We start from the raw sequence: 14,145 nt of genomic DNA, 5'->3' as shown, positions 1-14,145 counted from the left end.
CCATAACCTGCAGGCACCCCAGCATCCTCTCCAGCGAGTGACTTTTGGCCTCAGGTCTGGGCATTTGACAGAATTCAAATGCAGACAAAATGCCTGAGACAATCAACTATAAATTCTCCTTCTATTACCCGTGCTCATAGTCATGGACTAGACCACCACGTACAGATCAAAGAGTTCAGTTCATCCTAAACCTTGGCAGAAGTACTGAATGGAAGTGGATTTCCTGGGCTGACACTGGGGGCTGTGATCTGATCCTGCCTAGCTTTCAGATTTCATCTCTGAAGAATACTTAACCTAAAATTTATATTAAAAGCCCTGAGAATGTACAGTGAATCAAAGGAAAGACCAGCAAAATAAAATGTCTTCCAAGACAAAACTTGATTGGATTTCTTGCTGTAATCAAATAGAGAAACAGATAAATTAGCACCTAAAGTTTTTATCTTGCAAGGAGTTATGGCTTGCATATTAATGTGGAATGACTCTTGGCAAGCAAATGCTTTTCAGTATAACATAAAAGCATGAGAAGGAAATAAATCAAATTTGCACTAGCATTTCAGCAGCCTAGGTGCAGAACTGGAAAGAGCTTGTTGCTACTAATTTTTTTTTTTTTTTTTTATGGCTTAGAGAGACTTAAGCTACATGTGTAAGATCTTTGCCCAGAAGCCCCAGTAGAGTTTTAAAGCATTATTTTAATTGACTCTGTGTCTTGAACAGAATTTTCTTTCATCCCACACAGATCTTTGATATGGGCAAATTTAACAGACACAAACATGAATACAGACTTTTTAAAAATTAGCTTTAGATAGAAAGATACATAGTAAAATACAGAAGAGTAACATGTCAGAGGGAGAAACCAACTGCCAAGAACTTCTCATTGCATTGTTCTTAAAAAAACCCCAAACAACAAATAATTTTGAAACTACCACCATTGCTACTGGTTGAGCAGCAGCAGATGTTCGCTTTTAGCCCAGGTCTAAATCCATTATTACTTTGCATGGTCCTAGTCATGAATCCCCCGAGAGAATGCGAGAGAGAGGCAGTAATAGAAGTCTACCGTATAAGCCTTTCTGGTCCTAATAATCGTAAAAGAAAGAGGGAAAAAGGGACCAGCTGACTTTATTCATTGATCGTCTTGTGATGAAATGAAAGGTCATTTCCAAAAATACTTAGGAGTCCATCCTGATACCCCAGCTACTCTGCATGTCTATCGGATAGGAGGAAGGAGGTGTTAGAAACTGAGTAGCCTCATTGCTCAGGCAGTTGTAGGTCCCTTCCAACTGGAACTATTCTATTCTATTCTATTCTATTCTATTCTATTCTATTCTATTCTATTCTATTCCATTTCTCTCTGAAACATGGGTAAGTGTGGGGACAAAACAGTGGAGAAAATTTTTTAGCATGACTTTATTTTTAGGATTCTCCAGTACAAACTCTGTCACATTGGACACTTTGGTACAACACTGTCCTAGGTCCAGAATCCTGGGTCCAAGTCCTTCTTGGAAGCTGCCAGCAACATGCAGACTCTACCTGATTGCAAGCTCTCTTCTACTAGCTCTGAAATAGCAACTTCCAATACAGATCTTGCTTTGAATCATAGAATCATAGAATTGTCTAGGTTGGAGGGGACCTTTAAGATCATCTAGTCCAACCATCAACCTAACTCTGATAAAAACAAAAAAACACACCTCTAAACCATGTCACTAAGCTCTATGTCAACCCATCTTTTAAATACCTCCAGGGATGGTGCCTCAACCACTTCCCTGGGCAGCCCTTTCCAATGCTTAATAACCCTTTCAGTGTAAAAATTTTTCCTAATATCCAATCTGAACCTCCCCTGGTGCAACTTGAGGGCATTTTCTCTTGTCCCATCACCTGTGACTTGGGAGAAAAGACCAACCCCTGCCTCTCTACAACCTCCTTTCAGGTTGAGCGGTCTCCCCTCAGCCTCCTTTTCTCCAGGCTGAACAACCCCAGCCCCTTCAGCCTTTCCGCATAAGACTTATTCTCCAGACCCCTCACCACCTTTGTTGCCCTTCTCTGGAGACTCATGAAACAGAGGTTCTGGACAGGAGAATAAGTCTTGCTCCCAGTTTCAAAGGGAGCAGTAAACAGGACATCAGCACAGGGGACTCAAGAACTGAACAAGGGATGGGGGGGCTCAAGAACTGAAGAAGACCAAGAAAATACAAGTGCAATGCACTCCATAAGCCAGTATATGAAAAAATTAGTACTGCTGTCGCCTGCAATGTACCTTTTGACGCTAAAAGAAAATATGCCCCAGTCCTTTCTTGTAAAAATTAGGACTCGTTTCCAGAATTGTAACCCATGGTTACAAAAAATCAGATGCAGTGACGCACCTTGGGCCTTGCACGGTGCATGTGTGGACAACTTTACTTAAAAGGTTACAAAACCCCCTCTCCTGTAAGCCATCGGTGACGTGTGGTCTAGACCCAAAACATCATAAAATCCTTTAGTGACCTGGCAGGGCAGTTATATGTCTATCAGGCAATAGTCACTACGTTAACCTGCTCAGTTAGGGCTAACACATAAAAAGAGGTACAATACTGGTGAATTCAAAGTGTATTTTTGAAACAGTTAAGTTTTTCTGTGCTATCATCCGTCCTAGAAGCTGGCCCAAAGCAGCAGGCAGACAGCAGAAGGGACTTAGGTTTTATTTTTTCAACTTTCCACAGTCAAGTGAGTATATGGTAACAATTTAAGACACAGCCGCTCGGTTTCTGAAAGGGGTTTAAGCAGGTCTTTGTGATGCTGGAAAAATGGAGGGATTTTCAAAAGAAGTTTTATAGTTATTCCCATATGGTATCTCCCTTCCACCCAAACGCAGGTGTAGAGCCCATTCTCCTCCCCTTTCCCCCACGCAGAAGAGCACCCACCCCCAGACCTCTATTACCAGGGCCCTAAAATTGCACCCACTTCCCTCGAATAAGGATCCTCTACTACACTACCAGATGCCATTTCCCCCCCCCGATATGACCGCTAATTAATTCAATGCACAGTGGACTGTTTCCTCCACCGACGCCTCATCCCTTTGCTCTGCCTTGTGCTCATTTTCTCCGAACGGGTAGGTTCCCACGTCCCTCAAATCCGCCTCCGTACTACCAGGAGAAAAACCGAGAGCACGAAGAAGACCAAATGGTGGGTCTGTGCTCCGCACCCCAGCAGGCCCTGCCTGGAGCCTGGCCCAGCAGAAGACTTCCTCAGCCTTCCCTGCTCTCTGCAGGGAGACGGAGCATCCGTTGGGAAGATGAAGGCAGCGGGAACGTGCTCTGTTGGGAGGAGGATGAAGGCGGCGGCCTCATGCCGACGTGGAGCGCCCAAGGAGCATGCTCGGAGCTCCACGGATCCGCCGGGAATTTCGGTGCCGAGCTCCCAGCCTCTACCGAGTGCGCTCAGACAAAGCCGCCTGTGAAAGCCGGGGGAGTTGGGGGCCCTCCTGACAGGCAAGGCAGCTGTCGTGTGCCCGAGGGACCGGCCTGGAGCCGAGCCTCTCCTCTGGAGGCACTAGAAACACGGGGGGAGGGTTGCAGATGGAGAAAACAACTTTTTCTCCCCGCCTCTCTCCCGGAGCTTTGCTGCAGTCCTCTCAGCCGACATCACGGTCGAGCAGAACAGAAGTTGCGTGAGGCGGGAGCTCTGCCACCAAAACTACATCGTGCAAGGCTAAAAGCCGGCAGCGGGACCGGGCTGGGCTTGGGGACACGACGGGGGGAAGGCCTGCAGCCACCCCGGGCGGGGAGCGAGCTGGCCCTCCGCCCTGCCCGGTGCTCCCCCGTCCCGTCGCCTCCCTCGGAAGGGGGCCGAGCCCGTGTGCGTGGCGGCTCCCCCCGGCAGGGACCGGGTCCATCCCCGTGTGCGTGGCGGCTCCCCGGGGCGGGGGCCGGGGCGGGGCGGGGAGCGCGGCGCTGCCCGGGCCGGCTCCCCCGCCCTCCCTCTCTCCATCCCTCCCTTCCTCGCCCGCTCCCGCTGCTCCCGATCCGCGCACGACGGCGGCGGCGTCCCGCCATGTCGGCCGCCAAGCACCGGGGCCCTAAGGGGGGCAGCCCGCCCTCCGCCGCCGCCAACGAGCGGGGCGCGCAGCCCGGCGGCGCCGAGGAGGCGGCGGCGGCGGCGGCGGCGAAGAAGCCGGCGGCGGCGACGCACGGCCGGGGCGGCAGATCCGCCGCGGGGGGCGGCGGGGGCCGCTCCGGCGCTGGCCCCCGCCGCGGCTGGGCGCTGCTGCTGGGCGCCGCGGTGGTGCTGGGCGCCGCGCTGCCCGCCGGCTGGTACGTGCGGCAGCTGCGGGAGGAGGTCGGGCGGAGCGCCCGGGAGAGGGAGGCCTCCGGCCGGCAGCGGCAGGAGCTGGCCGCCACCCTGGACGCCGTGGCGCAGAAGGTAGCGCGGCGCCGGGCACCGTCGGGGGGCGGGCGGGGGGGCTGCCCCTCCGGGCCGCTCCGCGGTGGCGGCGCCGGGAGAGGGCGGGCTGGGGAGCGGGGGGCAGCAGCCACCCCTGCAGGAGTGGGGACGGAGGGAGGAAACGGGGAATTTCACCCCTTAAATAAGCAGCCGCGCAGCTCTCGGGTAGCCCGGCTTGCGGGAAAGCAGACGTGTCCCGTTCCCCCTCCCCCCTTTCCTCCGCCGCTCCCCCTCCTTAGAGATGCTTTCATGGCATTAGCGGGACAAATCGAGTCTGGGCCTGCAAACGTGGCCTCGGTAAAGCGAGAAATTCCTGGCGGGGAGCGGAGCGGGGCCGGGGCGGGACCCCGCGGGCGGGCGGCCCCCGGGTGAGCCCGCAGCCGGCTCTTTCTCTTTGCCCGGCTTTGCTGCTGCAGGGCTGGGGCGTGAAGCCATTTTATGCCGTGCAGGCAGCACGCTTACGCCTTGGCAGGAGCGGAGACCTGCAGCTTGGAGAGCCTGCCGGCGGTGATTTTACAGCTTCGGCTCTTGGCAAAGCCCTTAAAACCGCCCGTGGCAGACGTCGCCGCATCGAGCGGGCAGGGCAGGTGTGGGCGCCCAGGGAGATGGTGCGGCAGCGGAGTGGGACGTGGCAGGATCCTGCCTTGACGCCCCCGCATGCTCCGGACAACAAAACCCTCGCTGGCTTCACCGAAGAGCAGAGACTTTGCCAGCAACGCCGCCCCGGCCGTACCCTGCCTTCCACCTTCCTGCTGCTGCCCCTGGCCAAGGGAGCAAAACTTGCCGTGTTTGGCAAGTTTCCGGGACCACGGAAGAGCTGTGAAGTTGTTGGCAAAGGGTGTGGCTCAAGCGAAGCCAAAGGAACTCTCATTTCCCTCCTCATTTTTTTCACTCAGGCCTTATTAGCCTTCCAGCTAGAGTTTCATGAGTGGCACTGTCTATCTGGACATGTTTTAGGGTGCCTAAAACCTTTTAAAAATGGCATCTGTGAAGGCGTATCATCAACATATAATCAAGCTCCTGTCTAGGGTGTAGGTAAATCGGTTAGAAAGCAGTATGTAAAGTGATGGCTGAGTCAGATCAAAGGAAAGGAAATTCTTGTCTCAGCTTGATTGCTTTCTGCACCAGGAGCCCTGCAGATGCCCCGTGTTCCCTGTGAGCGGGGGACAGGGCGGTGGGACGGATGCTGGCGGAGATCCTCTGGCTGTTCTGTGCCGCTCCCGGAAGCGCGGCAGCCGGCACGTGTGGAGTTTGTAGGGTCAGTCTTGGTGTTTCCTCTTCCTTCCAAGAAGGAGGAAAAGGAAAACTCGCATGAGAGGGAGAAAAGGGTTGTAAAATGCAGGGCTATAATACCGTTTCTGAAGCTAATTTTAAATCCTGTTTTTTCACTCACTGATGACTGGGCTGTGATTTGAACTAGCAAGAGTTGTTGTTTTTTCTTAGTTTTTCAGGCTTTTTTACAGACTTTTTATGAAGGAAGGCATTGCAGTGGCCTTCCTTGCCATGCAAGGAATGCAATCTCACATACAGGACGTGAGATTACAGTACACGAGTATAGAGTGTACTGTAATATATTGGCCCTTCCAAGCGTAAGAATGGGTACAATTTGCTGCCTCCGTCCCCGTGTTGTTGCAGAAAATCATAGGTATGTGTTACATCTTCTAGGAGAGGGGTATATACCAGAAGTTTATAAATAGTTTGTTTCAAAGGGAACTGAAACTTTTTGCCTGTAATTAGCAGGTGGGCGATGCTAGGCATACATCCAGTGGTGCAAGAATAAAAGTGGAGGGAGGAGATCATGCAGAGTTTCGATGTAACCTTTGAAAGCTTTGCTTGCTGTGGTTTGGTGTGTCTTTACAGAAGAACATGCTTGAGGGAGAGGAGACCAGGCTGTATTTAATTGCTTTACAGAAGTGTAGGGTCCTGCGCCGTGCCATCAGCACAGGCTGCTGCCAGGAGGGACTGGCTTTTCCCTTCAGTCTTCTACTGCAGAGAGCTGCTGTCAGGAGTAAGCATTATATAAGCTCATCTGCTTTACACATCAGCGGTAGGAGGAGAAAGGAAATGATGTGGAAGTTTAGTCTTTAATATAGCACAATTCACAGAGAGGCCAAGGTCGTTTGGTGTTTAAACACACTCTGGTATGACCAGTTAGAGAAGACACAGTTGTTCACTATTGACATATTTTTATCTGCTATTTATGGTGTTAAACCTTTCAAGAGCTATGGTTTCAAACCATACCAGCCATGAACACCAAACAGGCAAACTCACACGTAGGTGCACACACAAACCGTGTAGTGAATATGAGTTATTACTTTGGAGGTGCGAGTTCTACACTTCTTGTGCGAGAGGTTTGCTTTGGGCCCTGGTTGCTCTTGGTTAAGACAGATGAGATTAGGAGCTGGTTCAATGTGAAGACCTCGGCCCATTTTATTGTATCAGAGGTCTCTGGTCTTCAAGTGGCTGGTACAGCTGGAAGTAAAAGAGAATAGCTTCAGATTACACCCTTTGGGCACCCTTACACATTGCCCAAATGCAGTGGAGAAGCAAGTATAAAGTACTTTACTGTGGAGGGGTGGGAGCTGTATCTCAAATGTATAGCAGCGGAGACCTCCTGGCCCTCAGGACAGTTCCCCTGGCCATTTCTTATGCCTTTCCCTAGACTAACAATTGAAGATAATTGATTGCAAATACGAATTTGGTTATTTGGTTGAAGTGTGTCAAAGAAAATAAATTCTGTCATAAGAGGGTGAGGAGAACTTTCCTGTGCACACCTTCCAGATTTCTGCAGTTCATTCATAGTGATACAAAAAAAGATGTCTATGTAGAAAAAATCAGAATGAATGATAGCTAAGATGTAATAAAAATGAGGTTGATGACTCAGTGTAATGGCTGGTGTCCTGCTGCAATACCTATGGTGGTACTACCTGCTCCCCTGCTCTTTAGTTCATTTCTAGTTACATACGTGTGAGCTAGAGAATAGAAGTATAGGGAATGGAAAACCATTGCAAACCATTTTATGGAAGAGGGGGAAAAAAGGAAACCATCTTTATGGGTATTCTTCAGACTGGGGGGATCTATTGGAGCAAGAGCAAGTCTCATGGCCAAACTCTACAGTCTTTTCACAGTGCAGACTTCCATGAAAACCAAGGAGGATTTGACCAGGGATTTAGCTTTGCAAAAATACATGTGAATAACTTAATTTCTAATTAGTAAGCCTGTTAGGTCTTTTGAGATTAATTTCTAGGTTCAGTCTGACTGGGAACTGCTGGAGCCTCCTTCAGTTAAAAAGAAAAAAAAATACAAACTCTCTATATTTCTTTCTAAGAACATATAAAATATACTTCCTTCTACTTATAAAATAAAACCACCCCTCCAGCTGTGTATCTAATCAGTAAACATGGCAGTCCATGTGGCATGACTGATTAATATACCCCTCAGACATAGGCAGCAGCGTGAGGCAAGGCAACATGCATTACTCAGCACTCGCCACCCTGCCAAAGCCTTGAGGTATTTTCTACGTGCTGGATTCCTGTTGCAGCCAGTGGGAGTTCTTAACATTGCCTTACAAAGTTTAAAAAAATACAACCCACACACGCACAAAAAGATTTCTCCACAGTCTTGAGACTGATACTCTGCTTGGCCCCAAAATGAAGGAACGCTTGCTTCCCCTTTGCTGTGCCGGGATCTTACCTTCGAATGTGACAGTAAATGAATGTGGCAGCCACTCACCTCTTGACCTTTTCCCTCTTGCTGCTACTAAAACCGGCTGTAAAGATAGTTTTTGTAATTGGGAGGCTTAATGGCATGCCTTATCCAGTGGTAACAACTTTCTGTGAGTATTAACCTGAGATAGATGCAAGTCAGTCCCCTTGGCAGCTGCTAGGGCTTTGTTCTCTGTCTGTGTACATATGTGTGCCCCTGTTCACCAAGAGCATGTGGGAGTATGCATGTGTGAGTAATGAGGTACTAAGTATTTAGAACATTAAAGCCTTTCTATGTTTTTTTATCTTAAAAAATAGTTAACAAGAAAAATCTGTGTCTCCATCAGTGTCTGGGAGCAGCAGAATGTCATGATTACTGCTTCCATTCTGGAGCCATTCCCAGCTCCCCTTTCCCGCTAATTTTTTCCTGTTACTCTTTCTTGTCTACTTTGAAACTTCTTTCATGTTGAGGAATTGGCCTTGTGTACGATTGCCTGCTAAAGTCTAATGCCAGCTTTTCTGTATTCAGAAGCTGGTGCAAGATACTCTTTTGGGTTTTTTTTCTACCCTCCCCTACAGACTTGTGCCCCATAGAACCAGGAATCTCATGGGGTTGGAATGGCTCAGGGGTCCAGTTGCAAAATCTGGAGACTTGAGCTTGATTTTTACTGCCATAGATTTCCTGGATTGCCTGTGGCAGGTCAGTGAGGCCAAGGATCCTCAGCAGATCCATACATCTGTATGTATCTATAGACCTGTAAGGCTCTAGATGCTGGGCTTTCTGTGCCTCCCGTATCTGTACGCCTCAGGTAGGGAGCATGAAGGTGATCAAGGTGATCATTTCATATGGTGACAAGGGCCATGAGGATCTTAGACACAAAGGGTGAGGATGTAAGTAAGGATGAAATTGTATTAACCATGTGGATTTCTGTTTTAGGTGCGTTCCCTTCAAGCCACATTTGGAGAATTTGAATCCATGATGAAGATTGCTCAACAGAAGCAGGAGGTTACTGAGAAGGCTGTTAAACAAGGGGAGAGTGAAATAAACCGGATCAGTGAAGTGCTCCAGAAGCTGCAAAATGAAATTTTGAAAGACTTGTCTGACGGCATCCACATGGTGAAGGATGCAAGGGAACGAGACTTCACATCTCTGGAAAACACAGTGGAAGAGAGACTAACAGAACTAACCAAGTCTATAAATGATAACATAGCTGTATTCACTGAAGTCCAGCAAAGGAGCCAAGATGAAATCAACAGTATGAAAGAAAAGGTTAACTCACTAGGAGAAGTAGATGTGTACAAACATGAAATTAAGGTGCTAAAAGATGCTTTTGATGAGATGCAAGCATCCATGAAAACCAGAGAAAAGGACATAGAGACCTTGAAGAGTACAATAGACTCCATGGAGTCTGATGTGTATACTGAAGTGAAAGAGCTAGTCAACCTCAAACAAGAACATGAGAAATTCAAAGAGGCTGCGGATACTGAACACCTTTCATTAAAAGCTTTACAAGAGAAAGTTCTGAGAGCTGAGGATTCTATTATGCACCTCCCTGATCACATTAAAAGACTCGATGAAGATTTACTGCAAGTTAAAGCTGACCTCAACAAATGGGAAGAAAATGAAGTCTTCAGAAAAGCATTAGAAACTTTTGGGAAGAACAGTGAAGGACTGGAGTCTCGGTTGAGGCACATAGAAGACAGCCTGAAGTCTCTAACTTCTGTTGCTGCTCAAAACAGTGAAAAGTTGCAATCTTTCCTTTCCAAGGAGGCAGAATACGAGAATAAGCTCAGTACCCTAGAACAAAGCATTACTGCTCTTCAGGGGATCTCAGATATGGACATAACTTCCGTCACAGACATTCTGAAAAATCTTGGTGAAACACAGACCTCACTGTACAATGATGTGGAAAACTTGAGGAGAAGCATCAGTGACCTGCCATCCTCCGGTGCTTTTCAGGATGTCCAGAAACAAATTAGTACTTTGCTGGATCAAGGAAATCTTCAGGCGGGTCAAGGACATTCTCAAGGCTATCTTGAAAAATTTTCTTCTGTGGAAGGCTCTGTAGATGAACTGAGATCTTCTGTCAGCCAGGTTGATTCTGATTTGAAAATGATAAGAACTGCGGTGGATAGTTTAGTCTCCTACTCGGTGAAAATTGAAAATAATGAGAACAACTTGGAGTCTGTGAAGAGCTCAATAGATGACCTGAGGAATGATCTGGAAAGGTTGTTTGTGAAAGTAGAAAAAATACATGAAAAAGTTTAGGCAGTGGTGCTCCTTGTGCAAATAATGGATCAAGGAGAATAGCTTTTGTATGCCCAGTTTTTTACTCTTTTTAAAAGCAATTTGATACCTCCAAAGAGAATAAGAATACTTTAATAATAGAGACAGTTCTGCTTATTTCCTTTATTTCTCTTTTGTGTAGTGTTTTTGGTTTTTTGTTTACTTTTTTTTTTTCAATTTTGTTTTAAGCAAACATGAGTTTAGTTGGGGGTTGAGTTTCTAAGGGCTCATCTTCTCTATAAAGTTGTACCGCTGTAACTGTAGTGGTGTAACTAAGGCACTACAGCCTCGTTAGCATGGGCACGTATTTAATGGCATGAAGTGAAGGTGTTTCACACTATGACACTAGATACCCCACACAGAAGGGCTACAGCTGTTCTTGTATGAAAAGCATACTGCTGAACAGACTGAGAATTTTACTGGTATGTTTTGGTTTAAGAAACAAATGAACAAAACTACACCCCTATCTTAAACTGTTTAGACCGGTAAACTTAAGTGTGGACCAGGTTTGAAGCAACTCATCCGTTTCTGCAGTATGGGATTCGGCCATGTGGTCAGTTTACCAGGCGTCAGTTGAGCTGTAGTATCTTTCTGTGAGTCCTTCATCTGTACCAAGGAGCTAACAAGGGGTTAGCTGAACTCCCAAGAAGGAAGGTTTGAAGTAAATAGAGTGCCTGGGGCTAAGACCTAAGAGGGGTGTTCCACCACGTGGCTGGAGAGATTCCTTCTGTGTGATCACAGGCTTCTTTCCCAGAATCTTCAGGTGCTGGTGCAGAAGATCAGTGCTTAGAAGGGATATCTGAAGGATGGGATTAGTTTCAAGAGGGTACAGTAATATTTTTGTTGTATTTTTGGGCTGTTTACATGATGAGGCTGTGTCTTTCCTGGAAAGGCCTAATTTTTCTGTGCTAGAGGATTTTCTGTAAAAATGCTCATGAATTTGAATGAGGGAAGAGAAGGACCAAAATTGCACCTCTCATATTCCATGTATAGCAAGCATGCTAACAATAATAGTACACTCCAAAACACACACGGGGGAAAATCACCATGAAATCAGCAGAATTGCTTCTAAGGCATATACATTTCCAAGTTTTCACACAGCTGACAGTGACCTGAACTCTTGTTACATATTCAGGACTTGGTGCCTGCTTCTTGTCACCATTGTTGTCACCAGGTGCCTGCCTGGGGCATTGGTAGCAAAGGATCCTTCTAGGAGCTGGTTGAGAGTGAGGATAAAAGTGTCATCATTCTCTCGATGTTCATTTAAAAACCACTTCCTCATGGAACTTGCTTGGTTTTCTGTCTTTTTGGAAAGGATTTCTAATATCCCTCCTTTTCAAGTTTACTTTTGAACTTTTTCCAAAGATTTGGTAAAGGGGTCTGTGCACGGATACCTTGGAAATAGGTTGTGCGCATCACGCCCACCTCAGCCTGCGCTAGCCAGATCCGTGGCTACTTTAGAAGAATAATACCCTTTAGCCGTGGCTACTTTAGAAGAATAATAGAAGAAGAAACAGCACCTCCCACAAGTGGTGTGCTTGTGGGAACAGTTCCGAGTTCTCCTCGGTAAACAAGATACTGAACCATATCCAGTGTTGTTCCCACTGTAAACAGGAAAGAATTGCTGGCAAAGAAAGAGGGACCGACGGCACTAAGGTAACTGTTGTCACTGTTGGAACTGCACTGTTCTTTGTTGACTTCTCAAGTTCTTGAACAATGTTGTTTAGGTTACTGTGAAATGAACTGTATGGCTTATTTGCGGTATTTTTAATACATAATAAACATTTGGAATATTCTTCGCACCTTTTTTTTTGATTGCTGCTTACTTAACATTGTGTGTCCCAGGATGCTTGCAGTGGAGTACAGGAGAGGGCTTGGGGGAAGAACCAGGTGTGACGCAGCCCTATTCTTGTTCTCAGCTTTCACAGGAACGCAGAGGCAGTCCATATCTGTTGTGGTTACAGAGGAACTCCTGAAAACAGGATTTGAGCCAGTTCAGTGCACTGGTATTGACCAGAGTGCACAGAAATCCAAGATGCGAGGTGTGAAACAGGTGATTTATGCATTGAAGGAATGCCGTGTCAGACACTGCCAGCAATGCCTTGGTAAGATTTTCTGAATGCCTGAAGCATGTAGAACAGAAGTAGTGTACAGAAAGGACCTACCTAGGTAATCTTTCCAAGGTGGCTGCTCCTTTTGGATAGCTTTGAACACTGGATTACAAGGCCCATATACTGATACCATCTTCATGAAGGATGCTTGGCTTTCAAAACTTTGGGAAAGGGTGATTTCATTTTGATTGCTGGCAAAGATGACTCCAAGCTTGCCATATAAGCAGCTTTGGCATGGTGAGAGCCAAATCTTATTTCCCCTGTACTGCTAATAGTGTTTGTGAAGGAGTGTGGGCATCATCATGTCCTGGCAGTTCCTGAGGCCAGATTCACAGAGATAGGTAATACCTGTTATTAGACTACCTACATGTTCAACAAAACAGGGAAGCACACAAGCCCTTCCATCTAAAAGAGATCTGATGCAACCTGTTCACCATGTTGACCTGAAGCTCGCAATGAGCATGCAGTGGCTTTAAAGAGTAGTAGCGGCTTGATGAGGGAACTTAAAGCTGGTGCAAAGCCAGCAGTGCAGCTGGGCCAAGCTGTATCTCAAAGATTAAATGAAAAATTACCACTTACACTTCTAGTAACTTAAATTCTATGGCAAGCTATTGAAATTACATATTTCACTAAACAGGAACAATAATTCTCTGTAAATAATACGGCTGGAGGCAGGCGCAGTGGCCAGGATCCCTTGGTGGGCTGGAGGTTCAGCTTTTATATTTGGCTTGACAGCCTCATTGAACAGAAACGTTTCCTAATTTCCCTTATAAATGCACATCCCAAAGAGCACATCCAGTCCTAGTGCCGATCTTCACCACTGTTTTCACGCTTCCCAATAAAAGCAGCGGAGAAGGTCTCAAGCAAGACATAGTCTGTGTTGCCGATGTTCTTTTACATTCCTAGTATTTCAGCAATAACATGTTGTTACAGTAACAGATTTGAGTGGAAACTGTCCACCTGATTGATGAGGTATTGATCGAGCCAATTCATTAACATTTGTCTTGGTTTTCAGCTCTCATCTTATATAAATGGAGAGGCCATTAGGCTGAGGTGCTGTGGACTTAATCACCCTTGAAAGGGCTTGCCCAGATAGCTACGCTGGCAAACGTGATGGAGATTAATCTTGTGCTGCCACGGGGACTTCTCCCAGCAGGGCTTTGACCACTGCCTCAAGTGAAATAACCTATAACCAAGAAGGGTTTCTGGTGGCCTAAATGTGTGTTAGAGGTTTTATTTTAAAATGGATTTAGCGATTTAGTCTTTTTGCCATCCTCAGCTGGTAGCTTGAACAAAGCTGCAAAGAAGTTAAATGACTACAGGGGAAAAAAGGTTTTCTGAGATGTACAAACCACCAGACTAGCCTAAAAACATGCAGTGTGGGCCCTCCGTTCTACTTGGGGCTGCCAAGGACGGTCCCTGCAGCTTGGGAGCACTTCAAGAAAGGGGTGGCTGAGCTGGAGAGACTCTCCAAGGGGAAAAGGGTGACGATCAGCGGTAAAATGTCCTGGGAGAAAGAGATTGAACGATTGGGCCTGGAGGGAGGATTGGAGGGGAAAGAAGAACGAGAGAAATAGTAAAACAATCTTCAACCAGTGTTTTGTGGAGAGAACGAACCCGGTTGCTCGTC

General features: G+C 47.0%; 1 protein-coding gene across 1 annotated transcript; it reads left to right on the top strand.

The window, feature by feature from the left end:
• The first annotated feature begins 3,548 nt into the window (after nt 1–3,548).
• CKAP4 (cytoskeleton associated protein 4) lies at nt 3,549–12,199 on the top strand. The gene is given in 3 exon segments (XM_074168715.1): nt 3,549–3,590; nt 3,592–4,392; nt 9,055–12,199. Coding segments are annotated over 3 exon segments (2,175 nt in total). The 3' UTR covers nt 10,387–12,199.
• The last annotated feature ends 1,946 nt before the right edge of the window (nt 12,200–14,145 follow it).

Source organism: Numenius arquata, chromosome 2 (genome assembly GCF_964106895.1).
Source record: "Numenius arquata chromosome 2, bNumArq3.hap1.1, whole genome shotgun sequence".
Lineage (NCBI taxonomy): Eukaryota > Metazoa > Chordata > Aves > Charadriiformes > Scolopacidae > Numenius > Numenius arquata.
Note: the sequence above shows the minus strand (reverse complement) of the source record. Positions and strands in the feature narration are given on the sequence as shown.